The sequence below is a fragment of the Vulpes vulpes genome, chromosome 14 (assembly GCF_048418805.1).
Source record: "Vulpes vulpes isolate BD-2025 chromosome 14, VulVul3, whole genome shotgun sequence".
Taxonomy (NCBI): Eukaryota; Metazoa; Chordata; class Mammalia; order Carnivora; family Canidae; genus Vulpes; species Vulpes vulpes.
The window spans coordinates 27220266-27247451 of NC_132793.1; the positions used below are offsets into that span (position 1 = coordinate 27220266).

Below are 27186 nucleotides of genomic sequence, written 5' to 3' on the forward strand. Positions count from 1 at the left end.
TTTTAATGTCTCTTGGACATTTCTTCTAGTCTCTCCTCCCCATCTCTTCTTAGTTTTCCCTGCCCCGTGGTGAGGCCAGAGGCTTATGTCTCCACCTCCGCTGAGTAGTTCGCGAGAACAGATTCCCTGCAGCCCGGGGGGTCTTGCGTGCTCCCTCTGTTCCTTCTGGAGGCAGTAGTGTTTCTGTTAGGGTCCTTTTTGGCTGCAAGTAACCGAAACCCTAATTAGCCATGCCAACCCTCCAGCCGCAGGTGGGTGTGGCCCTCCTGAGGCTCATGCTCCATGTGGAAGGGGCAGTCACCTGAGCAAAGTCAAATTCTGGGAGGAGGCAGTGGTAGAAAGCCCAAGAAGGACTGAAGTGTCCTGATCAATAGCCTGCTGGCTGCAGACACATGAGGGAGACCATGCTAGACCATCCAGCCACCAGTCTGCAAATGCACAGATCAGTCAGGCTGGCCACAACCAGAAGACTTGACACAGGACCATGAGCTAAGTAAAGTGATCTTGTTTTAAGCCAGTGAGTTTTGGGGTGTTTTGTTACACAGCAAAAGCTAACTGATAGACAGGGACAAGTCAGCCTTCTCTCTATGCACCCAAGATTGCCGGGGACAGGGCCTCAAGTTTTCTTCTTTTCCCTCTCAGCTTCCAACAGACAGTTGGAACCACACAAATTAACAGGTCCCATTCCTCACAAGCTGAGTGTCCTCCCCAGTACCAGCAGAGTACAGGGAAGGGAGACAAACTCATATAAAATGGGGGTGCCGGGCAGCCCAAGTGGCTCAGCGGTTTAGCACCGCCTTCAGCCCAGGGTGTGATCCTGGAGACCCGGGATCGAGTCCCACATCAGGCTCTCTGCATGGAGCCTGCTTCTCCCTCTGCCTGTGTCTCTGCCTCTCTCTCTCTCTGTTTCTCTCATGAATAAATAAATAAAATCTTAAAAAATGGGGGTGCCAAGTGGCAGGTACTGTGCCAACCTTTTATCTACATTACACAGAGGAACGCATTTAATTCTGACACTAACCCTATGAATTCGGTTGTCATTTTACAGGTAAGAAAAATGTGGTTTAGAGAGAAGGCTCATCCAAGACCACACAACAGAGAAAAAGACTCACCTGGTTTTGCCTTGAAGTGGGGACTTTTGATAGGGCTGCTCAGAGGCTGCCTCATGAAAACTGGCACATAAGGGGCACCTGGGTGGCTCAGTCTGATAAGTTGCTGCCTTTGGCTCAGGTTATGATCCCAGGGTCCTGGGATGGAGCCCCGAATTGGGTTCCCTGCCCGGCAAGGAATCTGCTTCTCCCTCTCCCTCTGCCACTCACTCTGCTTGCGCTTGCAAATAAATCAATAAATAATAAATAAAATCTTTAAAAAGATGAAAACTGGCACATAAAAATGTAAAATCCACTCTGGACCAAGTAATGCCTGTGGCCACATCCCTGATGCAATTAGTGGGACCTTTCATGTTCTCTTTATATTCATATAATGATCATCATAAAAGTTTTACAATATTAAATGTAAAACATATTACTGCAAGTGAGGGACTATAGGAGATTTAATTGGCGGTTTTCTGTATAACTGGGTCCTAAACACAAAAGATAATATTGTGGCCTGCCCAATTATTTACTTATTTTAGCAATTCTACTCCTTTTATGAATGACGGCTGCGGGCTGGGCATCGTGCCAGATGGACACAGACATGATGCCTCTGCTCAAGGTCTCAGTCCAATGCTGAGCACAGACGTTGAACAGGTAACCACACAATTGAAGAAACTAATTACATCTGTGGTAGGTTCTTCAAGGCTAAAGTGGGCGTCATCAAATATTCCAGGTCCTCCCCTACCTGCTCGGCCCTCCTGTACAGTCACAGGAGTAGTTCTGACCAATGGAGTGTGTGCAGGAGTGTCCTCTGCGGGAGATCCCTTCTGGGCTGGGGCCTTGGAGACCTGGGGACCCTCCACCCCTCTCAGCCCTAACACAGCCACCTTGAGGCCCTGGTTCCTTTAGCTAGGAGCCTTAGCTATGAGATAGAGGAGGACCGACAGATTCACACTGTTTTTTTTTTTTTTTTTTTAAGATTTTATTTATTTATTCATGAGAGACACACAGAGAGAGGCAGAGACATAGGCAGAGGGAGAAGCAGGCTTTCTGCGGGGAGCCTGATGCAAGACTCGATCCCAGGACCCCAGGATCACACCCTGAGCCAAAGGGAGATGATCAACTACGGAGCCACCCAGGTGCCCTCCACACTGGATTTTACTGAGCAAGACGTGAAGCTCCCTGGGTGAGGTTTTTGCAATTTGGAGTTTGTCCTGTTGGGCAGGTAGTGTTAATTACCACGACTTAGGAAAATTTGCCCCAAGTGAGAGGAGGAAACTTCTCTCTTCTGGTGACGAGGCTGTAGCAGTCTTTGCTGCATGACAAACACCAAAACTTCATGGTCCCTGATTCTTGGGGTGGGCCAAGTGGGCTGGGTGCCGTGGGCTCACTCCCAGGGTCGCGGGCAGCCGCAGCTAGGTCGGTGCCCAGGCTTGCTGCCGGCTGTGTGTCGTCTGTCAGGCAGCAGGCTCTAAGGATGGGCTCAGGGCCTCAGCTCTGTTCCAAAAGGTCTCGGCCTCCAAGAGGCTTAACTCCTACCCCTTCACATGGTGGTCTTGGGTGGTCTTGGGTCTTGGTCTTTTTTTTTTTTCAAAAAGCCACAAGAGAGGACAGATGCCAATGTGCGAGCTGTGCTGGTGTTACACCACCAAATGTCCCATTGGCCAAAGCATGTCACACAGCCAGATTCAGGGGGTGGGAAAACTGATTCTCCCTCTTGATGGAAGGAGCTGAAAATGATTTATGACTTTTTATTTACTTATTTATTTTAATAGACAACACGAGATATACTTGATTAAAGAAGTTGACCACTGTGTACATAAAACTGACCCTGTAGGTTGTGTGTTCCTGGACAAATTGCTTGGTGTCTCTGGGCCCCAGCCTGTTCCTCTCCTCTCCATGTAACTAAGCCTTGCCTTGCCTTTGAGACTGGACTTGGAGACTTTGTAAGAGTGGGCCAGCCCTCCCCTGTACCTCTGAAGCCTGCAGAACAGAGTCTCAGATGGGGTTGGCCAGTTTGCAAGGCTTGGGTGCTTGTTTACAAGGCAGATCTCTAAACTCTCCTGACCTGTGAGTCAGGCCACCTTGGGTTGTGTATTTTAACAAGCTCCCTGGGTGATGCTACTGAGCATCTGATTTGGAGAACTTCTGTATTTGGAGAAATCGTGACTCCTTGGGGACTCAGAGCTCATTTCAGCTTGTTTGACCCCAACCCAGGAATAAAATGGGTCTAAGTTCCACCTGCCTATGATGCCAGGATGGGCTCACAGGTATGAGAGGGCTCTATCAGGGGTCACATCTGAGTCACCAAGGAGTGACATTCTATCTCTGTTGTTTGTGTGAGTTACATAAGGCCAGGGGCTATACTTTGTTCGTAACTGTCTCTCCAGCTCCTAGAACAGTGCTTGGCACACTGAGCTCCTCAATTAAATATCTGTCAAATGATTAAATGAAAGTGGTTGCTATGCAGATCCTACATGGCTAGAATAAAGCAGGACACTTGTTAGGGATGGTTAATGTTTACTGAGGATACATCACATGCCAGGCATGGTTCTGAGTACTTTATATGCCCTATCTCATTTCACATGTGATAGCCAGCCTCTAAGATGACCCCCTCCCCCCCACCCATCCTTGACATGAGGCATTCATGGCCTTGTGTAGTTCCTCTCATCCTGAGCTGGGTTGATGCGTAAGACAAATAGGATATTGTGAAAATGAAAGAATATGACTTTTTTTTTTTGCAGTCCATAAGAAGTGTATTATGTCTTTAAGACACAATAATATTGACTCTTCTCCCAGAGAAGGATCTTTCAGACCCAGGGAGCCATTACCCAGATGAGTGGCTCATTTGTTATTTTCATAAGTAGCTGGATTCTTCCTCTTGGATTTCTTGAACCCCTAGGCCCTCCATGTATAGATAAGATAAAACACTGCAATTGGTGGCACAATGCCAAAGATGCACACCCCAGTGTGGCACTGTACACTGGGGATGCCCTTGCTGTAGTGTGCAGGAAGGTGCGATGCTCGAAGGACCACAAAGCTGTATGTGGTCCCATGTTGCATCCATGTTAGATTCTGAAGCTCATGGCCCAGGGTTGTGGTAGTGCCTCCCTCCCATACAGGGGTCACCTTGCCCTCCACAGTCATGGGAACTGCTGCCCATTGGAAGGAGTAAGGCTTGGCCATAAAATAGATCATGGCTCCTGCCTTGCTCACCTGGATCATCTGCTCTTGGGAAAGCTAGCTGCCATGTTTCAAGGACACTCAAGTAGACCTATGGACAGATACATGTGACAAGGAACTTAGACATCCTGCAAACCAGCACCAACCATGTGTATGAGCAGCTTTCTTTTTTTTTTTTTTTAAAGATTTTATTTATTCATGAGAGACACACAGAGAGAGAGAGCGGCAGAGACATAGGCAGAGGGAGAAGCAGGCTCCATGCAGAGAGCCTGATGTGGGACTCGACCCCGGGTCTCCAGGATCACACCCTGGGCTGCAGGCGGCGCTAAACCGCTGCGCCACCGGGGCCGCCCTGAGCAGCTTTCTTGAAAGTGGATCCTCCACCCCAGTCAAGCCTTCAGATGACTGAAGCCTCAGCCAACATCTTCACCACAACCTCTGAGACTTTGAGCCAAAACCACTTCAGAAGCTGCTCCCAAATTCCTAACCCCCAGAAACTGTGTGAGATCTACATATTTATTGTTCTAAGCCGTTAAATTTTAAGGTAACTCAGTAGATATCAATAAGCAATAACTGACACAGATCCTCAAAAGAGCCCCAGGAGGGAGGGACCATCATGATTACCATTGTACAGAAGGGGAAGCTAACGTCCAGAGAGGGGGAATCTTGTCCAGGGCACACAGATAGTGAACAGTGGGACTGAACCTGGGTTTGGATGCCTGAAGAGTCTACCCACTGGGATGAAGGATGTCCGAAGTGAGTGCCAGCTCTGCCCTTGAAGGGCTAAGGACAGAACCAGAACACCTGAAAAAAAAAATCTGCCCTCAATACACATTTGTGCAGGTAACCTCAGGGCTGACGGGACCATGACCATCATAAACCGGCAGGGCCACCAGAGGAAAACAAGGCAACAGAAGAGAAAACCAGCAGAAACACTCAGAGTTCGGATGGCAATATTATCAGACACAGATTATAAAAGAAAAATGTGTACTGCCCTGAAATAAATAACAAGCTTGAAACTGTGGCCAAAGTATAGGAACTTATATCAAGTGACCACAGATTTGAAAACCCAACAGAACTTCTAAAGCAAAAAATACAATAACAAAAATTTAAAATTCAAAAGCTAAGGGGTGCCTGGGTGGCTCAGTTGGTTGTCTGCCTTCTGCTTGGGTGGTGGTCTTGGGGTCCTGGGATCGAGCCCTGCATCAGGCTCTCTGCTCATTGGGGAGTCTTCTTCTCCCTTTCCCTCTGTGATCTCTCTTGTTCTCACTCTCTCAAATACATAAATAAAATCTCTTTAAAAATAAACATTAAAACAGATTCAAAAGCTGGCTTAAACTGCAGACTAGATGTGACAAAAGACAGAATAGTGAGCTAGAAATCTAACATCAGGGACGCCTGGGTGGTTCAGCGGTTGAGCATCTGCCTTGGGCTCAGGGCATGATTCCAGGTCCAGGGATTGAGTCCCGCATAGGGCTCCCTGCGAGGAGTCTCCTTCTCCCTCTGCCTGTCTCTTATAAGAGACAGAGAGAGAGAGGCAGAGACACAGGCAGAGGGAGAAGCAGGCTCCACACAGAAGCCCGACATGGGACTCGATCCTGGGACTCCAGGATCATGCTCTGGGCCAAAGGCAGGCACTAAGCCACTGAGCCACCCAGGGATTCCCAAATAAATAAAAATCTTTAAAAAAAAAAAAAGAAATTTAACATCAACCACACATCCAACAGACTCTCTAGGGGTGCCTGGCTGGCTCAGTTGATAGAGCATGCAACTCTTGATATCAGAGTCATGAGTTTGAGCCCCACATTGGGCATAGAGATTACTTAGAGAGAGAGAGACTCTATAAATTTTCACACATAAACATATCGTAGTGAAAATGCAAAAAGACAAAAAAAAAAATCTTAGAAGTACTCAGAGGAAAAAAAAAAACCAGATTACTTTCTAAAGAACAGTAGTACATGGATGAAGCTCAAAAACATAATGCCACATCAAAGAAGCCAGTTACTAAGGACCACACATTGTAAGATTTAATTAATATAGGAATAGGAAAACCTACAGAGATCAAAAGTAGATTAATGCTGAGGGGTTGGAGGATACCAGGTGGCAGGGTGTCTGCTAATGGGTACAAGGTTTCTCTAGGGGTGATTAAATGTTCTAAAATTAGATTTTGGCCATGGTTGTATATAGAAGTCTGTAAATGTACTAAAAACCATTAAAGTGTACACTTTAAATAGGTGGCTCTTATAGCATATCAAGTGTATGTCAATAAGGCTGTTGAAAGAAAGAACAGCTGTTAGAATGACAGGTGGTGACGTTTCAGTAGCAGCCATGGAAGCCAGAAGACAATGGAGGGCTATTGTCAAGGTGCTGAGATGCCAGCTGGAATTCTCCCAGTGAAAATGTCTATCAATGGGACACCTTTGGCTCAGGGCATGATCCCAGGGTCTTAGGATCGAGTCCCACATCGGGCTTCATGCATGGAGCCTGCTTCTCCCACTGCCTGTGTCTCTGCCTGTGTCTCTGTGTCTCTCATGAATAAATAAATAAAATATTTTTAAAAAAGAAAATATCTATCAAGACTGAGGTCTAATTAAGACTTCAAACAGGGCCTCGGTGGCTCAGTGCTGGAGCATCTGCCTTAGGCTCAGGGTGTGATCTGGGGCTCCTGGGATCGAGTGCCACATCAGGCTCCCCACAGGGAGCCTGCTTCTCCTTCTGCCTGTGTCTCTACCTCTCTCTGTGAGTCTCTCATGAATAAATAAATAAAATCTTTTTTTTTTAAAGACTTCAAACAAAGACTAAGAAAACTCCTATAGGGAATGTTAAAATAGTGGCTCTCAAACTTGACTTCTTAGAAGGGTAGAGAGTGTTGTAAGTTCCTGATGCCTGGGCCTGGCCCAAGATTCTGAATCAGCTGATCTAAGATGTGGCCTGGACAGCACTATTTTTAAAAGCTCTGCAGGCGATTTGAAAGCATAGCCCAGATTGAGAACCTCTGTGTTAAGGGATGCATTTCGGACAAATATAAGTGATCCTAGATGAAGTCAGAAATGCCTTCATCCATTTTAAGATGTAATCCTTGGGCACCTATTATACAGTTAGCAAAATAGACCAGAGTCCTGGCCTCTGGAAAAGGGAAACAGACAAAAAACCCAAAATAAATAATTAAAATATGCCATTAGATAGTAATACATTCTTTAGAAGGAAAAAAAAATGGGATCCCTGGGTGGCTCAGCGGTTTAGTGCCTGCCTTCAACCCAGGGCGTGATCCTGGGATTGAATTCCACATCGGGCTTCTTGCATGGAGCCTGCTTCTCCCTCTGCCTGTATCTCTGCTACTCTCTCTCTCTCTCTCTCTCTGTGTCTCTTATGAATAAATAAAATCTTTTTTTTTTAAAGATTTTATTTATTTATTCATGAGAGAGGGAGAGAGAGAGAGAGAGAGAGAGGCAGAGACACAGGCAGAGGGAGAAGCAGGCTCCATGCAGGGAGCCGACGTGGGACTCAATCCCGGGTCTCCAGGATCAGGCCCTGGGCTGAAGGCAGCACTAAACCGCTGAGCCACCCAGGCTGCCCTGAATAAATAAAAATCTTAAAAAAAAAAAAAAAAAAAAAGAAGAAGAAGAAGAAGAAGAAGCCAGGAAGGAGAACATGAAATGTTGGCTGTATGTGGGTGTGTGAAATTTCAGATAGAGTGGACCAGGAAGACTTTTGGGTAAAGACCAAACTAAAGGGAGAGAGCAAGCCATAAAAATATTTGGGTTATGGCAATTGCAAAGACACTGAGGGGGAGTGTGTCCGCCTTGTTCCAAGACCTAGGACGCCAATGGGCTTGAGTGGGGGTGAGCCAAGTGACCAAGGGAGGCCTCACTAAAATTGAATGGGGAGGCCAGGAAGGGGAGCTCCGACAGGTACCACTGGAGCTCTGACAGGTACAGGAAGACTTGTCCATTACACACCCCAACAAAGAGTCCTCAAGGGGAAGGAATCAACTATGGGCCCCAACAGGGAAAGATGTGCATTGCATCTCCTACAAGAAATCCACTACCTCTGTAAATCCGCCAATGAGAAACTGTTATCACCCTGAACTCTTGCTTTTCTGCAATGGACTTTTGCTCAAAACACCCCTCCCAATTTCCTCCTTAGTAAAATTGTGTTCCTTTCCTTTGTTTGTTAGTCTTGCCCGTGGTTTTTCAGAGCTCGAATGTCCCAAATTCCAATTCTTGGCTATTTCTGAATGAACCCATTTTGCTGGAAAAATAACTGGCCGTTTTATTTTTTAGTTTTAACAGTAGTCCGAGAAGGAGGGGAGGCAGTTTTCAGGGCGTGGGGAGGACCAAGGCTTTTACTTTGCCGTGAGAGTGTTGGGAAGTCTGGGAGTGTTTTAAGGATTGACATGATTTGATTTACATTCTAGGGACCCTCTGGTAGCAGGTGGAAAATGGGACTGTCCGGGCCAAAAGGAGAAGCAAGGAGCCGAGGGAGGACAGAACCTCCGTTAGTCTGCCGCAAACCGAGCCGAGGATGGGGCTGACCCTCAGGCGTGGGAGTGGGTCTGCGGAGGCGGAGCGGGGAAACTGCGCCCCACTCCAATTCCGCCCGGGCCCCGCCCCCTCTCCCGCGCCCCGCCCCTCCCGTCCGGGCCCCGCCCCCGCCCCTCCAGCCCGGGCCCCGCCCCCTCCCCGCCCGGGCCCCGCCCCCTCTCCCGCGCCCCGCCCCTCCCGTCCGGGCCCCGCCCCCACCCCTTCCCGCGGCGCTGCGGGCGCGGCTGGGCGGGTGAGTGAGGGTCGGGGAGACCCGGGCCAGCCCCACAGGGGCCACTCCGGCCAAGGTCATTGCGCACCCGGGCCGCCGGGATCCGGAGCGGGGCGGGGACCGCCGGGGACCGCGCAGGCGGTGGGGGGGCGGCGTCCGGATGTCTCGACGCTCTGCTGCCCTACTTCCGGGGCCTCCACTTTCACTTTCCGTTCCGCTGTAGCGGCTCTCCTCCCCACCTCGGTCTGGGGCCACCCGGGAGGGAGTGTGGCTGCCGTCCCGGACGCCGGGGGGCGCTCCCTGCACCGAGAAGAGGGCCCTCCCCGGGGGCCAGCAGCGCCCGGCGGTCGGCGTCACTCTCCTCCCCGCACCAGGCCCGTCTCGCTTCCTCTGTCGCCCATCGAGGGCTTGGCTCGGTGCCGCCTGCCCTTTCACCCCCCCGCCCCCCCGCGGGGTCCCAGCTCCTTCCTACAGCCGGTGCCCGGGGCTGGTGATGTTACCCGATTGCCGCTGGGGACACCAAGGCACAAAGAGGGCGCGGGCCGCGCCTGAGGCCGCCTCTGGCCGGGGCTGAGTTGCTGTGGCCGTCCGCCCTCTGCCAGGTGACCCAGGGATAGCGTTTCTCCGGAGCTGCTGCCCCCGCCTGGGGGGATGGGCGCAACCCCGCCGGATGGACGAGAAGACCAAGAAAGGTGGGCACCCCCTGGAGGCGCCGGGAGACTTCCGTTAGGAGGTGGGCCCAGGCAGGACCCGGCCTCCCCTAACCCGAGGTCCTGGACGAGGGAGCTTGACCGGTCCTCCCTCTACCCACCTGCCCAGCAGTTTCCTTCCTTGGGGCCTGGTTGCTTCCAGAGGCTTGTCATTCAACTATGGGATACCTCTGAGGCCACCGCAAGCCAGCTCTGCTGCCAAGGGCGTGGGGAGCTCCCAGGCTGGTGGGGAGACATGGATCTTGACCTGAATACCAGGGGTCCATGCCTCCCCTCTTCCTCTTTCCCCCAGCATTATACAGCATGCCAAGTCCTGTCATCACTCTGCTTAAAGACCCTCCTGTGCTCCTCTGTGTTCTTAAAGGCCAGAGTCCTTACTTAGCCCACAAGGCCCTTCGGGCATCATTGACCTCATAGTCTTACCCCATTCACCCCCTTGTGCATTCCAGTGACACTCCACTGGCTTCTTTCTGTTCTCACCCAACCATTTCTTGCTCAAGGCCAACCCCTTACATTTCTCTCCACCTGGAATACTCTTCCCTAACTGGGTCTGGGCTTATGTAACTTCTTCTGGTCTCAGCTTCAGCACCACCTCCTCCTGGAGGTCTTCCCTGATCTCCTTACCCTGTTTATTTCCTTGCCAGCATGGATCACGATCTCAATTTTTTTTCCTATTGTTTGTCTCCTTACTGGGCTGGGAGGTCCATGAGGAGAGGGACAATGTTTATCTTATTCACTGCTGAATCCCAGTTTCTGGAACAGTGTTTGGTGCACGGTAGGAGCTCAGTAAATGCTTGTCAGATAAATGAATGGAAGTAAGGGGGCCTGGGAGTATGAAGGAAAAATAGAACCAAATGAACAGGGAGGGGGAATAGGGAGCATCAGAGACCCTTCAGAGAAAGGGACTTTTAAGCCGAGTACTGAAGGATATGTAGGAGTTCACCAGGAAGACAGAGGAAACGGCATGTACAAGGGATCACCACCTCCCTTACCCCTACCTCCTGAAAAAAAAAAACAAAAAACAAACAAAACCCTGTGCTAACCTGCTTCCACCTTGCTGGATTTCAGCCGAGGAGATGGCCCTGAAGCTCACCCGAGCAGTGGCAGGCGGGGATGAACAGGTGGCAGTGCAGTGTGCCATCTGGCTGGCAGAGCAACGGGTGCCCCTGAATGTGCAACTAAAGCCTGAGGTCTCCCCAACACAGGACATCAGGTGAGGAGTGCGTGATTGGCTAAAGACTTAGTGTTTCCTGTGAACCCCAGTGGACCACAATATAATCTTGCCTATAGAACAGTTACGCTTAATGGCAGGTTCTGGTGTCAGGAGACCTAGTTTCGAACCTGAGCTCTGTCACTAATCAACTGTGAGATATATGACAAGTCACTTCACTTCTTAGTTTCAGGTTTTTTTTTTTTTTTTTTTTTTTTTAATTTAAAAAATGGGGCAATAATAGTAAGCTATCTCATAGGGTTGTTAGAAGGCATATGAGAAAGTTAGTCCTCACATGACAGGGAAAAAACATAACTGTGGCATAAACAAGTTTGGTGGCCGGGATCCCTGGGTGGTGCAGCGGTTTGGCGCCTGCCTTTGGCCCAGGGCGCGATCCTGGAGACCCAAGATCGAATCCCATGTCGGGCTCCCGGTGCATGGAGCCTGCTTCTCCCTCTGCCGTCTCTGCCTCTCTCTCTGTCTCTCTCTCTCTCTATCTCTCTCTCTGTGACTATCATAAATAAATAAATTTAAAAAAAAATTAAAAAAAAAAAACGAGTTTGGTGGCCAGTAGTCTACATGTGGAGGCTGTGCTTCCTGCAGTCCTCAGAGACTCCTGCTTCTGTCTTGTTATTCTGCTGTTCATGGACTCCATTCTGAGGTTTGCTTCTTGGTCAAAAGTGGCTGTTCCAGCTCCAGCCATCACATCAGCATTCTTGTCAGCTGGAAGGAGAAAGATGTGTCTCTCCCAATCAAATGGGGGTGAGGGGCAAATGTGGGGACACCCTAGCTGGTGGCCCCAGGTGGTGAAAGAATTCACCCAAAAGTTTATTGAATACATGGCAAGGGAGCAAGACTGTCTGCGGTGAGGTGGGGGACTGTAGTTAAAGGGCACAGTGGAATGGATAGAATTTCCCTTTCTTTGGTAACTGTGCTTGGTGTAAGTAACCCATTGGCCAGCTGGGGCTTTGGGTATTCTGAGGTGGGTCACTTAATGTTTGCATTCAGCTTTGATGGTCACTGTGGGTCCTTTTGCCTTGATCTCAGCTCCTCTGCTCAAGCTTGCTGCCCAGGAGCAGCCTCTACAAAAGGGAAGGGGACACCCCCTCCCACACTTAGGAGCACACAGCCCAGAAATTTGCACACCTCTTCCACGGAATTCCTGTGGACCAGAGCTCAGTTTGAAGGGAGGCTGTGGAATGTGACCAGACATCCAAGTAGAATTCAGGGGCTCTGTTAGCCAGAAAAGCAAGGGAGAATGGATACTGGTTAGTCTTTCCCAAGAGACTTAAACTTGACGTTGTGATGCTTAGCACAGTGCCTCACACATGTTAATCACTCAATAAACGGTGGTGTTGATCTGTTTTTTTTTTTTTCCTGCTGCATAGTAAAACTGTACTTTCAGTTTGATTTTTCTTTTCTTTCTTTCTTTCTTTCTTTCTTTTTTTTTTTTTTTAAGATTTTATTTATTAGAGACACAGAGAGAGGCAGACACACAGGCAAAGGGAGAAGCAGGCTCCATGCAGGGAGCCTGACATGGGACTCGATCCCAGGTCTCCAGGATCACGCCCTGGCCTGAAGGCGGCGCTAAACCGCTGAGCCACCGGGGCTGCCCTGATTTTTCAATGATCCTGGTGGATTCCATTTGATTTTTTAAATGGTTTTATTGAGATATAGTTGACATACCATACAACTCAACAATTTAAAGTGTATGGCTCAAGGCTTTTAGTATATTCAGGGCTATGCAACCATCATCACCATCAATTATAGAATGTTTTTATCGCTTTGTACAAAACCCTGGTCTGCGCTTACTAGTAGTCACTACTCATCTCCTTGCCTTTGCTTAACACCAGCCTTGGGCAGCCACTAATCGTTATCTCCAGGGATGTGCCTGGTCTGGACATTCCATTTAAATGGATTCGTACAATATGCGGTTTTTTGTATCTGGCTTCTTTCACCTAGCATCATGTTTTCTCGATTCATCCGTTAAGTAGTGTGTATCAGAACTGTATTCCTTTTATTTTTATTTATTATTATTATTTTTAAGTAGGCTTCCCTAAGCATGGAGTGCAGTGTGGGGCTTGAACTCATGACCCTGAGATCAAGACCTGAGCTGAGGAGCACCTGGGTGACTCAGTGGTTGAGCATCTGCCTCTGGCTCAGGTTGTAATCTCAAGGTCCTGGGATCGAGTCCCGCAGCAGGCTTCCCGAAGCAGGAAGCCTGCTTCTCCCTCTGCCTATGTCTCTGCCCCTCTCTCTGTTTCTCATGAGTAAATAAATAAAATGTTAAAAAAAAAAAAGACTTGAGCTGAGATCAAAAGTTGGATGCTTAACGAACTAAGCCACCCAGGCACCCCAGAACTCTATTCTTTTTTGTTGCTGAATAATAATCCATTGTATGAAAATACCATTTTCCCTATCTGTTAATCATTTGATGAACATGGAGTTTTTTCCACTTTTTGGCTAATGTGAATATTGCTGCTATGAACATTTGTGTCCAGCTTTTCTTTCTTTTTTTTTTTTTTTTTAAGATTTTATTTATTTATTCATGAGAGACACAGAGAGAGAGAGACAGAGACACAGGCAGAGGGAGAAGCAGGCTCCATGCAGGGAGCCTGATGTGGGACTCGATCCCGGGATCTGGGATCATGCCCTGAGCCAAAGGCAGACCCTCAACTGCTGAGCCACCCAGGCGTCCCTATGTGCCCAGCTTTTCATATGGACATATCTTTTCTCCCAGTTTTACTGAGGGATCATTGACATATAACATTGTATTAGTTTGAGTGATGTGATAGTGTGATTTATAATAAGGAATATATATTTGGTCTTTGTCCTTCCCTGCCACAGAGCTCCTTGGAACTTCTTAAGTGACGAGAGTGGTAAAGGTGTCTTTTGCTAGGCGAATGAGGTGACTTCTGGAATGTCCCTAGATGACCTAAGTATAGCGGCTGGCCACCACCAGAGGAACCATCCCTGTGATTAGAGGGTTGGAGCTTTCCAGTGCCATCTACTTGACCTCCTGGGAGGGGACAGGGGCTGGAGGTTGAGTGAGTCCCCAGTGTTGGTGGTTTAATCAGCCATGCCTACATCATGAAATCTTCACAACAACTGAAAAGGACAGGGTTCAAGAGAGCTTCTGGGTTGGTGACCACATGGAGATTTGGGGAGAATGGTAGAGTCCAAGAGGGCATGGAAGCTCCTCACCCCTTCCCCATACCTTGCTCTATGCATTGCTTTCATCTGGCTTTTCCTGAATTATATCCTTTTATAATAAACCAGTGATCTAGTTAGTAAAATGTTTGTGAACTGCTCTAGCAAATTAATTGAACCCAAGGAATGGGCTCTTGGATTCCCCCAGTTCTTTTTTTTTTTTTTTTAAGATTTTATTCATGAGAGAGAGAGAGAGAGAGAGAGAGGCAGAGTCACAGGCAGAGGGAGAAGCAGGACCCCCACAAAGAGCCTGATATGGGACTCAATCCTGGACCCAAGGATCATGCCCTGAGCCAAAGGCAGAGACACTCAACCACTGAGCCACCCAGGCGTCCCTGGAACCCCTAGTTCTATAGCCAGTGAGTCAGCACAGGTGACAGCCCGGGCTTGTGATGGGCACTGGGGGGGTGGGCAGTCTGGGTCTGAGCCCTCGACCTGCAGACGCTGCTGCTATCTCTGGTTGCAATATAGGATGCCCTGCTGGTGCCCGAGAATTGTTGGGGGTTAGGTGAGGAGCCCCCCTCTTCCTGTCCACAGGTTGAAAATGGAGTCTCAGAATCCTTTTAAATGTACAACATAATGATTTAGTAGATGTGTGTATTGTGCAGCGATGGCCACAATAAGTTAATATCCATCGCCTCATGTATTTACATATTATTATTATTTTTAAGTAATCTCTACACTCAACATGGGACTCAAACTCACCACCCTGAGATCAAGGGTCTCATGCTCTACTGACTTAGCCAGCCAGGCACCCCTATTTTTTCTTGCAATCAGAGCTTTTAAAATTCATTCTCAGCAACATTCAAATATATAACATAGTATCATTAACTGTAGTCACCATGCTGTACATTACCTCTCCATGGTTTGTTTATGAACCTCAGTACTGTTATCACACCTAATAATTATTAATAATTCCTTAAAATCCTCTAATACTGTTTGTTAAAATTTCCCTGATTATCTAATTAACAGTTTTTATAGTGAGTTTGTTCCTGTCAAAGCCAAAGGCGATCTACACATAGCATTTCTTAATATATATATATTTTAATCCTTTCTCTTTTTCTGCTATTAATTTAAGGAAACTGGTCTCCGACCTCCAGGATTTTCCCACATTCTGGATTTATTAATTGCTGTCTTGGGATGTCATTTAGGACCTCCAGGTTTTCTTGGTAGTTGAATATGAAGGTTAGATTAGTCAGAAGAATCTTTTTACGTTCCCAGGAGCTCATCCTCATTTATTGATTACTGCTTTCCATTCTTGTTCTCTACTCGGAGTTTTCTGTTTCTGTTGGGATCAGTTCTGTTTTTTGTTTTCGTTTTTTTAATCTTAGCCCTTCCTTTTCATGCTTTTGATCTTCCAGAAATGCTGAAGGGTCCTTGAGGAGGACCCTTTCTCTGATCATTTCTCTGAAATGATAGACTGGGTTGAAATCCTGCCTCTCATGGACATTCAGCACTTGCTGGGTAGAGTCTATTTAGTCTGTGTGACCTGGCTGTGCCTCGTGGTTTCATCTGTATAATAGTGGTGACAACACAATCTGCCTCATGCATTTGTGGAGAGGATTAAATGAACTAAAACATAAGTGCTTTGAAGTGTCTTGGCATATAATAAATAGTAAGTGTTGGTGGCGAGGCTAAGGAGCAAAGGACAGGATGATAGAGGAGGCCGGAGAATGGGCAGGGATTTGATTCTCAGAGCAGTGTGGGGCCACTGCAGGGGCTTAAGCATCAGGTTCTGATCAAGAAGGAAGCATGAGCCTGTGGGAATCCAGGAAAGGCCCCTAACCCAGACTGGGGGGCTGTGGGCATGTGCCCGTGTGTCCGTAGACATGCATGTGCAACCACAGTGTGCAGACCTATACGAGCTGATAGCTGGTGCTGAGGTTGGACCTGTGACCTTCTCCACAGGCTATGGGTAAGCGTGGAGGATGCTCAGATGCACACAGTCACCATCTGGCTCACAGTGCGCCCTGACATGACAGTGGCTTCCCTCAAGGATATGGTGAGTTGGCCGGGGGAAGGGGGTGGTTGCTTCCCATTTTGCTTCTGCCTCTCTTTCCTCTACTGTTCCCTTTGCACGCTGCCTCTCTCTGTGTCAGGTGTTCCTGGACTACGGCTTTCCGCCTGTGCTGCAGCAGTGGGTGATCGGGCAGCGGCTGGCCCGGGACCAGGAGACCCTGCACTCCCATGGGGTGCGGCGGAATGGGGACAGTGCCTACCTCTACTTGCTGTCAGCCTGCAACACCTCGCTCAACCCTCAGGAGCTGCAGCGGGAGAGGCAGTTGCGGATGCTGGAAGGTGAGGCTCTGCCTCTGAGCGACTTGGGACTCACCTGAGGTCACAGGGCAAGAGGGAGCAGAGCCCTTGGGCTTTCCATCAGGAGCTCTCGCCAGGGAGGACGACATTCTTCCCAGTGGGCAAAAGAGGACAGCCCCCCACCCCCTAGGGAGCCATTTCCAAGCCACTGAGAGCAGGTGGTCTGGGGGAGGAGGGGGGCTGAGTTCAGTCCTGGCTCCAGCATTTATCTGGACCTCATGCAAGTCCCTTCGTCTCTGGTCCTCTGTTTCTAAATCTGTAAATTGGCTGTGATGATAATAATAGTGTCTACATTTTTGGCTTATTATCTGGAAATATTTCAGACTTACAGAAAAGTTGCAAAATCGTACAAAAAATTGTATAACAAATTCCAAGTACCTTTTACATGGATTCCCTAACATTTCATCACAATTGTTTTGCTTTGTCATTCTCTATATAAAATTATTTATTTTTGTCTAAATACTTTTTCCTGAACCGTTGTGAAGGTGCAGACATGACATCCCTTCTCACCTAAATATTTCAGTGTCCATTTTCTTTAAAAAGGTTTCATTTTCTTAACATGTCCACATGCAACTACCAAACTTAGGAAATCAACAATGATTATTTAATCCACAGATTTTACCCAAATTTTACCAGTTGTCACATGCATATCCTTTACAGCAAGAGAGACCTGGCAGTGACATAATGTCTCTCAGGGTCCTTTGGTATTTGGTATCCACAGTCTTCCTTTGACGTTCCTGATATTCGAAGAGTCCAGCCAGTTTTGTTTTTGCTTTTCTGCCCCATGGGCCCTCATGAATGGATGCACATTCAGTATTTGGCACGAGCATCTCAGAAGTGATTGTGCCTCTAGGTGCAGGACTTCGGGAGCATAGGAAGCCGGTTTTTAGGTCGGGAAGCAGGAGCAATCACGGGTGGAGGAGGAACTCTGACCCTGTGGGAGCCGGACACTCGGCCAGGCCTCTGCTCACCTGGGGACCCGAGCCGGAGACTCCCCGAGGGAGGAGGAACCGGTGCGGGGCGCAGGGCGCCTGGCTGGCGCGGCGCGTGCACGAAGTGCGCTGCATGGCTCTGCCACCCCGAAACCCTCCCCCCTAGATCTGGGCTTCAAGGACCTCACGCTGCAGCCCCGGGGCCCCCTGGAGCCAGCTCTCACGAGGCCGGGAGTCCCCCAGGAGCCCGGGCGGGGCCAGCCCGACGCCGCGCCCGAACCCCCGCCGGTAAGCCGCTCCCCCCTCCGCGTGCCCGGGACCGCAGCCCCGCCCCCGACCCCGCCCCGCGCTCCCGGGCCCCGCCCCCTGACTCCCCGCGCGGGGACCCCCGCCGCCTCGCGCCGTGTTCCAGTCCCCGCCCCCCGACTCTGCCCCCAGGTGGGCTGGCAGTGCCCCGGCTGCACCTTCATTAACAAGCCCACGAGGCCCGGCTGCGAGATGTGTTGCCGGGCGCGGCCGGAGGCCTACCAGGTCCCCGCCTCCTACCAGCCAGACGAGGAGGAGAGAGCGCGCCTGGCGGGCGAGGAGGAGGCGCTGCGCCAGTACCAGCAGGTGGGCACGGAAGTGCCGGGGCAGACACCCTCGGGGCGGGGGGGGGCGTAGGACGGAAATGGAGGCGCCTCTGCATTGCCGCTCCTCCCCCGTTGCTGCTTTGCCCGCTCCTGACCCCACTGCTGGTGGTGACCCTGCACTAGACTGTGACTCGCCCTCCCCTGGAGGCCTCAGGTGCTGAGACTCTGCTCCCTGGCTGTGGTCACATGCCCCGCCCCAACTTGGGCTGTGGCTCCCCACCCCGCTTTGACTTACACACCCACTGTTCATACAACCGCCCCAGGCTATGACTCCACTACCCTAGCTCCGACCATGCTTTTGGCCACCTCCTCATACCTCCTCCTTATCTGCCTATGACTTAGCTCTTGCTCCACTTAGACATCGCCTCATCCTGGACCCTAAAATTCCTGACCTCCCTCCCCGTTGTGATTCACCCCGGACTTTCTAAGAGGCTGGACCCAGCCCCTCAACCCTCCCTGCGAAATTGACCCCGCCCTCTGTCCTGCCCCTCCCATAGCTCTGCCCCCGATTCTGACACAAGCCCTGATTACACAGATACCAGATCCTGAGTGTTCCCCATTCTGATCGGATGCCCCCCACCCCCCACCTGCATTCCCCTTGGATCCAGTGCTATCCCTGCCCCATCCCAGCCATGACCTCATTCGTGGTCTTACCTCCAGCCTTGGCCCAGACCCCGTCCTCTTTCCCGTCCCGCATTGCTCCCTAGCTTTATCACCGTCTCCATACCCCTGACCCACTCTGTGACCTTGACCGGCTCCGACCCCACCCCCTGCCCAACCCCGCCCTGCTTCTTGACAGAGACGTGAGCCCTGTTACCCTAGACTTCACCTCCTTCCTTTCCCTGCCGCCATCACTCCCTCGCGTGGCTTGCCCCCGGTTGCAGCCCCAGCCTGGCCCGCCTCCTGCCCAGGGCTACCCCGCCTCCCCCCCTGGCCCCACTCTGGCCCCCACGCTTCTCGCCATCTCGTCTCCTGCCCACCGCCAGGCCACCCCCACCCCCACCCAGGGATCCTGACTCTCCCCCCCCCTGCCCCGCCTCCGGAGTCCGCCCCGGTCCCCTGGTCCTGCCCCCTTCCCGGTCGGCCCCTCCCCTGAGACCCTGACCTGCCCCGCGGCCCCGCCCCGTGTGCCCAGCGGAAGCAGCAGCAGCAGGAGGGGAACTACCTGCAGCACGTCCAGCTGGATCAGAGGAGCCTGGTGCTGAACACCGAGCCCACCGAGTGCCCCGTGTGCTACTTGGTGCTGGCGCCCGGCGATGCCGTGGTGCTGCGTGAGTGTCTGCACACCTTCTGCAGGTGCGGCCCCCACCCCCACCCCCAGCAATGCCCCGATTCTCGCAGCCGCCAATTACCGGAGGGCTGAGAGTGGGTGGGCCCGTGCTCTTACATCTCATTGGATGCCCGCAAAAACCTGCGAGGTAGGCGCTGTCGCCCCGTTTTTGTCCAGGAGTGTGAGGTGCAGAGGCCAGCGACTCGCTCAGGCGTTCAGGTTGCAGCGCCTGCGCCCCTTGCCGCTACCTGCGCAGGGGCGTCCAAGCCTATGGAGACCCCATCCCTGGCGGACTGAGCCAAGCCTGCTCTAGCTGGCTGGCGGGCCGGCGGCCAGTCCTGGGCTGTGGAGACCGTGTCCTCCTTTCCCACGGCAGACATTGGTTGAGTGGCCCCTGGGTGCCAGGAGGCTGTGCTGGTCCTGGAGATCCAGGAGTGAGCAGAGCAGCTCAGTTCCTGCCTCCCGGACCTTACATTCCAGTGGAGAGGCTGATGTTAATCAAATAATTACTGGCGTCACTGTAAATTGTGTCAAATGCTAAGTTCCAGTGAATTGTGAGGGAAAACAACAAACCAGGAGCCCTGCCTCAGGAGGGGGTGGTCAGGGAAGCCCCTAGGGAGGTAGCACAGGAACAGGGACCAGAAGGTCTGGTGCAGGTGTCAGTGTGGCCAGAGCAGAAGGGTGGACAGAGGTCTTAGCGAGGATGGGCCACCGGGGTTCTCGGGAGCCGTAGTGAGGGCTGCAGGTTTGTTCTGGGCAGGTCCGGAGGGGAGGCTGCTGGGGAGGAGCAGCCACTGTGTTGAGAGTGGACTCTAGGAGCAAAGTGGATGCAGGGACCCCAGTGAAGATGTGTTGTGGTCCTCCAGGGGAGGGGTGACGGGGGCCTGGACCAGAGCAGTGGAGGTGGCAGTGGGGTGGATAGAAGTGGAGGCCTTGGTGATGGGTTTGTGGGAGGGACAGGAGGGAAGAAAGGGGGGTGTTGAAGAAAAGCCTGCCTGGGGTCAGGCCCCACCATGTGAAAGGGGTAGTCTGGGTGGATGGGGTTCAGGTGGCGCTAACCTCCAGCCTCCGTCCCTCTCCCCCTCCAGGGAGTGCCTGCAGGGCACCATCCGCAACAGCCAGGAGGCCGAGGTCTCCTGCCCCTTCATTGACAACACCTACTCATGCTCGGGCAAGCTGCTGGAGAGGGAGATCCGGGCGGTAAGGCCTGGGGGAGGGAGGGGCCACCCTGCACCAGCAGGTGGGCATGGGCTTGGGACTGGGTCTCAGCACACATTTATCTGGAGCCTTCTGCGGGGAATGCTGGGGGCCGAGCAGTGAAGAGGATGGGACTCGGGGGAAGTAGCTGGTATAGAAACCACTGTTGTGAAGGAAAGATAGCAGAGCCCTTAAGAGTGGGGGCAACTCTGAGGCCACTGGCCTCGGTGACCCCAAGTCAGATATTCAACCCGTGCCTTGCTTTTCTCACATCAGTTAGGGTTGAAGTTAGTTTTTTGAAAGGTTGTGAAGAATATCGTAGAGGGCGTGTGTAAAGATTTTAGAGTAGTGGGTGATGCATGGTGGGTAAGCCCTTGTGCCAGTTTGCTTATGCTGCGTAACAAAGTAGTCTGGACACGGTGTCTTCAAACAACCACTGTTTGTTTAGCTCATGAATCTGCAAGTTAGTCATTGGGGTTGAGCTTAGCCAGATGATTCTCGTAGCTCCTGATTCTTCTAGCTCTTGCTGGGTCTGGCTGCTCCCAGGTGGGTTTAGGTGGTGGGTCGGCTGGCCCGGGCTATGACACCGGCCTTAGTTGCAGCTGGCAGCTGGGCCTCTTTCCACTTTGCTCGCCAGCCCCGGGGCAGGCTGGCCAGGCCTGCTCACCTGCCGTGGTCCCTAGATTCCAGGAGCAGCCAGCGGGGAGCTCCAGCGCAAGAGAGCTTGCCCAGTCTCTGCTCTTCTGTCACTTGCTGCCCTGCCCGTGTTGCCCAAGCCAAGTCCCTGGGAGAGGGGACCACTCACAGATGGAGGCAGGGAGATGTGAAGAAATCGGGGCCATCGCTCCAGCAGTCCTCCAGGGCTGTATGGGTCTGCATGCGTGTTCGCTGTTACTGTTATTAACATCGTTACCAAGTTCTCCTCTTCCCTGAGTCTCCATTCCCCCACCTGGAAAATTGACCGTTGGGCTTGATTCATGGTTTTTAAACTGCTGGGGAAGGGCCTTCTCACAATTGGGCATCTTGGGATTGCCAGGCCAAAACATGAGGCAGTGTCACAGGTGGCTGAGGTCCAAGTGGGAGGACCCCCACAGGCACACCAAGACCTCTGTTCCCCCTGCCTCTCCCTTAGGATCCTGCTTCTGTGAACCTGCCTGACTGCACCTAGGATTTCCAGAGCCCTGGGGGTCTACTTCAGCTGAGAAGGGGGAGGCAGGAAGGGTAGAGCTTGGGAACTCCCTCCTACACCGGAGGAGCTGCTCTGGGCGGCTGCAGAGGCCTTCTTGCTGTGGCTTGGAAAGTCCCCAGACATAGTCACTCATTCCATATGCCCTGGCTCTCATGGTCATCACCCACAGGTTTTCCCTTGAGGCTCACCCCTGCCAAGGGCACTGATGGGACCAGAGTTCCTGCTAAGGGGCCACAGGGCCCATGCTTCCTCAGAGCCCCCAGGAATTGCCCCAAGACCCTGAGAAAGTCGGGTGTGGCAGAGGGAGAAAGGGGCAGGGATCAGTGGAGTAGTGCCCTGGAGGTTATCTTTACAAAACACATGCCTAAACCACGTAGAACTAGAAGAGAAATCAAAAAGACAAGTCACCCACACAACCCTGCCATCCCAGGGGATCCCTGACTGCATTTTCTCCTGTTCCCTTGGGTCTGCGGGCAGACATGATTTTACTCCTTTTTAAATCAAGTTTACTAAGGCAAACTTGGCACGCGATAGGATGCACCCATTGTAAGCATGCAGTTGGGTGAGTTTTGATAAAACTCATTCTTGTAACCACCACCGTTTAGATTTTAGGATTTTAGCCTTGATTTTAAGAATTATCATAAGTCTCTGTAGATGGCATCTATGCTGCTTATACCTCTTCTCATAATAATTCCAGTTTCTCAGTTTGTAACAAATGCTTCAAGGAACTTTTTGCGTGGTGTCTCTTCTTACATATTATTTGTTTAGGGTAGACTTGTAGAAGTGGAGTGAGTCCCAAAGGGTCAGAGAAGTTTTGTTGAAACAACTGTCACGTTGCCTTCTCAGAGTGTGAAATACCAGTTACTAGTTCTTCACCAGTATTGCCAGTTATTACTTTTGTTCATATTTTCTCTTTTTAAAAAAAAATTGTAGACTATACATAACAAAACTTAAAATTTTTACCATTTTTCTTTTTTTTGTTTTTTACTATTTTTAAGTATACAGCTCTGTAGCATTAAGTATACTCATGTTGTTTTGAGAGCAGCACCACCACCCATCTCTAGAAGTTTTAATACACTTTTTTTTTTTAAAGATTTTATTTATTTATGAGAGACCCAGAGAGAGGCAGAGACACAGGCAGAGGGAGAAGCAGGCTCCCTGTGGGGAACCCAATGCAGGACTCAATCCCAGGATTCCGGGATCACTTCCTGAGCTGAAGGCAGACGCTCAACTGCTGAGCCACCCAGGTGTCCCTTAATCTACTTTCTGAATGGAGTTTTTTTTTTTTTTTAAGATTTTATTTATTTATTCATGAGAGACAGAGAGAGAGAGAGAGAGAGAAGCAGAGACACAGGCAGAGGGAGAAGCAGGCTCCATGCAGGGAGCCCGATGTGGGACTCGATCCTGGGACCCCAGGATCACACCCTGAGCCAATGTCAGGTGCTAAACCGCCGAGCCACCCAGGGATCCCCTTGAATGGAGTTTTTGTTTTGTTTTGTTTTTTTTTAAGATTTTATTTATTTATTCTTGAGAGAGAGAAGGAGAGACAGAGCCAGAGACACAGGCAGAGACACAGGCAGAGGGAGAAGCAGGCTCCATGCACCGGGAGCCCGACGTGGGATTCGATCCCGGGTCTCCAGGATCGCGCCCTGGGCCAAAGGCAGGCGCTAAATCGCTGTGCCACCCAGGGATCCCCTGAATGGAGTTTTTAAACACTGAGGATGATGGTGTGAAGCAAAGAGCCGGGGCTAGGTTGGACTTCATGGGTTGGGGGCTTCCTGGAGGATATTTGGTGGCAAGGAGAGCCCTTGTCAGCTGTTCTGAACCCCAAGAAAACCAGATTGTGAGTTGTGGCCTCTTGGCAGCTGCTGCCTCCCGAGGATTACCAGCGATTTCTGGACCTGGGCGTCTCCATCGCGGAAAACCGCAGTGCCTTCAGCTACCACTGCAAGACCCCAGACTGCAAGGGATGGTGTTTCTTTGAGGATGATGTCAATGAGTTCACCTGCCCGGTGTGCTTCCACGTCAACTGCCTGCTCTGTAAGGTGGGGACGGGGACCCATGCTGCCCAGTTCCCCTAGTCCTGCCAGCAACTCACTGCCATCTGGTGCTTGTTCCCCTGGGATGGGAGCTGTGACACTAGCCTGTCATGCCAGACAGCTGCATGTCAGTGACAGTGTCTGGCCCAGGCCCCAATCTGAGCCTAAGCCTTGGACCAAGCCCTGGCCCTCGATGGAACCTCAACCTAGACTGAGCCTCAGCCCAGTACCGAGCCCTGACCCTGGCCTCTCACAGAACCCCGATCCCAGTCACAAACTGACCCCAAAGCTGGCCCCAGACTGAGTCTCAACCCCTGTCCCTGACCCCAAACCTAGATGGAGGCTTGCCGGGCCCTGACCTCAGGCCACTCCCTCCTCTCATCGTCTCAGCACTGAAGAGATTGGTCTCGAGGAGATAGGTCTGAGCCTCGTCACAGCCCAAGCAAGCTCAGTCTCTGAGAACCGGGGCTGTGATCAGGGCAGAGCCTAGCCAGGGATGGGGGGGTGGGGATAGCCATGGGGAAGAGGTGGTGTGGGGATTTTTCTGCCCTTAGGACTTAGCATACATGGCTATTATTATCATATGGGACCACCCCGGCCTCAGTGTCCCCTTCCATAAAGTGGGTACTTGGTTTATAAAGCCATGCCCTGCCCATGACATCATCTAGAAGCAGTAAGTGTCCCTCATGCTTCTTAACCCCTTGAGGAACTCACCTTGAGCCCCTCGCCCCTCTGCAGGCCATCCACGAGCAGATGAACTGCAAGGAGTACCAGGATGACCTGGCCCTGAGGGCTCAGAATGATGTGGCCGCCCGACAGACAACCGAGATGCTCAGGGTGAGGCAGGGTGGGGACTGAGGGCCTGGGGATTGGAGATCTGGGAACTGTCCGCGGGTGGGGGCTTCTCGGAAAGGGCTGTGATTCACATAGCCCTGAAGGCTCTCACCCCCTTCTGGCATCCTTGCCATCCAGAAACAGCACTTAGGTAGGACAAGTGGTCGGGTGGCGAGCAGCAGGGAGAGTGTCCACAAAGATGAGGCTGGACACAGCCTGGCCTGGGTGGAGCAGCGTAGGGGAGTGACCCCCAGGACTCCCCCATGAACTCCGCGGGGACCAGGGAGAGGTTGCCTGGTGGAGCTGCCTCAGCTTGGCTGAAGGCTGGCTCCTGCTCTGTCCCCAGTCCATGCTGCAGCAGGGTGAGGCCATGCACTGCCCGCAGTGCCGGATCGTGGTGCAGAAGAAGGACGGCTGTGACTGGATCCGCTGCACCGTCTGCCACACCGAGATCTGCTGGGTGACCAAGGGGCCACGCTGGGGACCCGGGGTGAGTCCTCTGGAGAGCAGAGGCCTGCGGGAGCTGGGGGAACTGCCCGGGGGCCTTGCCCGAGAGTGGGGGACAGCCCCTGGGGCGAGGCCAACCACTGCCCGTATTCATCCAGCTTGTAAAAGTAAGAACGCTTTTTTACATTTCTTATAAATGGTTGAAAAGTACCAAGAAAAGAATATTTTGTGACCTGTGAAAATTCTATGCAATCCAAGCATCCTGTCCATAAGTAGCGTGTTCTGGGAGCACAACCCCGTACACTCGTCGTGTACCGTCTCTGGCTGCTTTTGCGCCGTGTGGGCCGAGACCAGATGAGCCCAGAACCCTGAAGTGACTGGCCCTTTACAGGAGAAGCTTGCCGACCCCCACCCTAGAGGCAGCCAGGGATTCGCGCTGGGGTCAGAGGCAGAGGGCTCTGGGACTGGCGCCCCCTGGCCGCGTGGTCGGGCTGTTGGGAGCCGCGGAGCCTCCATGTGTAAGGTGGAGATGGTAGCCTGGCCTCTGGCAGCCTTCTCCCCAGAGTCACGTGAAAACGTGACTGCTCAGCAGTGCTCAGCGGGGGCCTGTCAGTGGGCGCTGCACAGAGGTAGCTGTCTTCATTAGGAGCGTGTTCCCGGAGACGGGGGCTCATCGTTCATCCAGGTAGACACCAGGACAGACAGAGGCAGAGGGAGCTGCCCTCTCGGTGCCAGGATGGCACATCCTTTGCCAGCTCTGAGTCTAGGGGGAGCGTAGGCAGACCATGTAGTTGAGGGTGCCGTGGGAGTCCAGAAGGTCTTACTGACTGCCTCCATCAGGTAGCTGAGGCCACGAAGGCCGTTCATAGCAGGAGGAGCTGCCCGAGGCTCGCCCGGAGTGGGGCGTGCAGCCCTTTGAGGGTGTGATGGAGCAGCACGGGGAGGGCACTGTCTTCACTGCCGTGACCTTCTCTTCTCTCCATCCTCTAGGGTCCAGGAGACACCACTGGGGGCTGCCGTTGCCGGGTGAATGGGATTCCTTGTCACCCTAGCTGTCAGAACTGCCACTAGCTGAGGATGGCCTGGTCCCCAGGCTGACTCAGCCCCACATCCCCATGTTGCTGTGGAACAGGGCTGGTGCTTTGGCTTGGATTTCTGGCCTGGGGGGATGCCTTTGCGCTTGGCTGATACAGGCCTTGTAGAGACCAAGGCCCCTGAACTGTGTGGATGGCTTTGTTTGCAAGGGGTGTTGCAGGGGCCTTGCCTAAGCTTGCGGTGGGTGTTGTCCATGGCTCTGTCTGCCCCAGGGCCTTTGCCCCTCCTCTGGGGCTCTCAGCTTTTCTCTGTGGCTCTTTCCTCTGCCTGACCCAGACTTAAACACAGCCCTGCTGGATGGAGCCTCAGAGAGCCCTGTGTGAGTCCACACTCACTCCTTCTACCACCCTCGTCCGCTTAACGTTGAGCACCCATAACCCACGACTTCCCCATCAGCTTTCTGGGGCTGACTGTCCTCTGTCTTTGCTGTCGGAGGCCTGGGGCCTCTTAGAGAGCTGCTGCTAATCCTGTTGGGATCCAGGAGAAGGGAGACCTGGCAGTGTCTGAAGCACAGCCCATCAGGTCAGCTTCCATGTCTCCCTCTTTGCTGCCTGTGTAAGCTAATTAAAATGGCTTTCCAGGAAGGGATGAGTGTGATGTCATGAGAGGGAGTGCAAGCGTCGTGGGCTAGGACCATGCATGCAGGCAGGATAGCAAGCCTCCTCTGGGAACAGTGGAGCAAGGGTGTGCCTGACCCCTGGGATCCTTGGCTGGGCCTAGACACCTCTGTGCCCATCTGAGGGGCAGCAGTCCCCTGGACAGGCAGTTCGCAGTATGTCAAGGGTCTAGGAAGCAGGGTCTGCAGATCGGCCTGGGCCACAGGGGGAGGGCGGGGCCAAGGCAGCAGCTACAGACCACTAGGCCAGCCTTGCTGCACACTTGTGGCCCCTCAGTGGCCATCGGGGGTGGAAGGACAGAGATCCTTCAGGAACACATGAAGCTGCTGCAGCTGAATGGCACATTGACTGTCCTCGTTTTAACATCTCAGGCAAGATGGCACAGTACTGGTGCGTCAGTATTAGTCATCACTCTGTGCTGGTCAGAGATGAATAAAATATGGTTCTGGGTATCCA

At 51.9% G+C, this 27186-nt stretch overlaps 1 protein-coding gene across 2 annotated transcripts; it reads left to right on the forward strand.

Annotated features, from left to right (window-relative positions):
* The first annotated feature begins 9016 nt into the window (after nucleotides 1-9016).
* Nucleotides 9017-27186, forward strand: RBCK1 (RANBP2-type and C3HC4-type zinc finger containing 1). 2 transcript variants are annotated; one of them, XM_072736170.1, is made up of 13 exons: nucleotides 9017-9053; nucleotides 9635-9724; nucleotides 10811-10955; nucleotides 16071-16164; nucleotides 16262-16460; nucleotides 17577-17698; nucleotides 17849-18022; nucleotides 19178-19338; nucleotides 20401-20512; nucleotides 23564-23743; nucleotides 24476-24574; nucleotides 24918-25061; nucleotides 26009-27186. In XM_072736170.1, exons 2-13 carry the CDS (start codon nucleotides 9703-9705, stop codon nucleotides 26087-26089), a joined length of 1533 nt encoding a protein of 510 aa, XP_072592271.1. In that variant the 5' UTR covers nucleotides 9017-9053; nucleotides 9635-9702; the 3' UTR covers nucleotides 26090-27186. The 2 variants fall into 2 exon arrangements, with proteins under 2 accessions (XP_072592271.1, XP_072592272.1); XM_072736171.1 differs by lacking the exon at nucleotides 19178-19338 and having other exon boundaries at nucleotides 9020-9053.

Coding starts and splice junctions, on each gene's coding strand:
- RBCK1 (XM_072736170.1), top strand. CDS start 9,703: ATGGACGAGAAGACCAAGAAAG. Junction 10,956..16,070: donor TCCCCAACACAGGACATCAG/GTGAGGAGTGCG, acceptor CCTTCTCCACAG/GCTATGGGTAAGCGTGGAGG. Junction 16,165..16,261: donor TGGCTTCCCTCAAGGATATG/GTGAGTTGGCCG, acceptor TCTCTGTGTCAG/GTGTTCCTGGACTACGGCTT.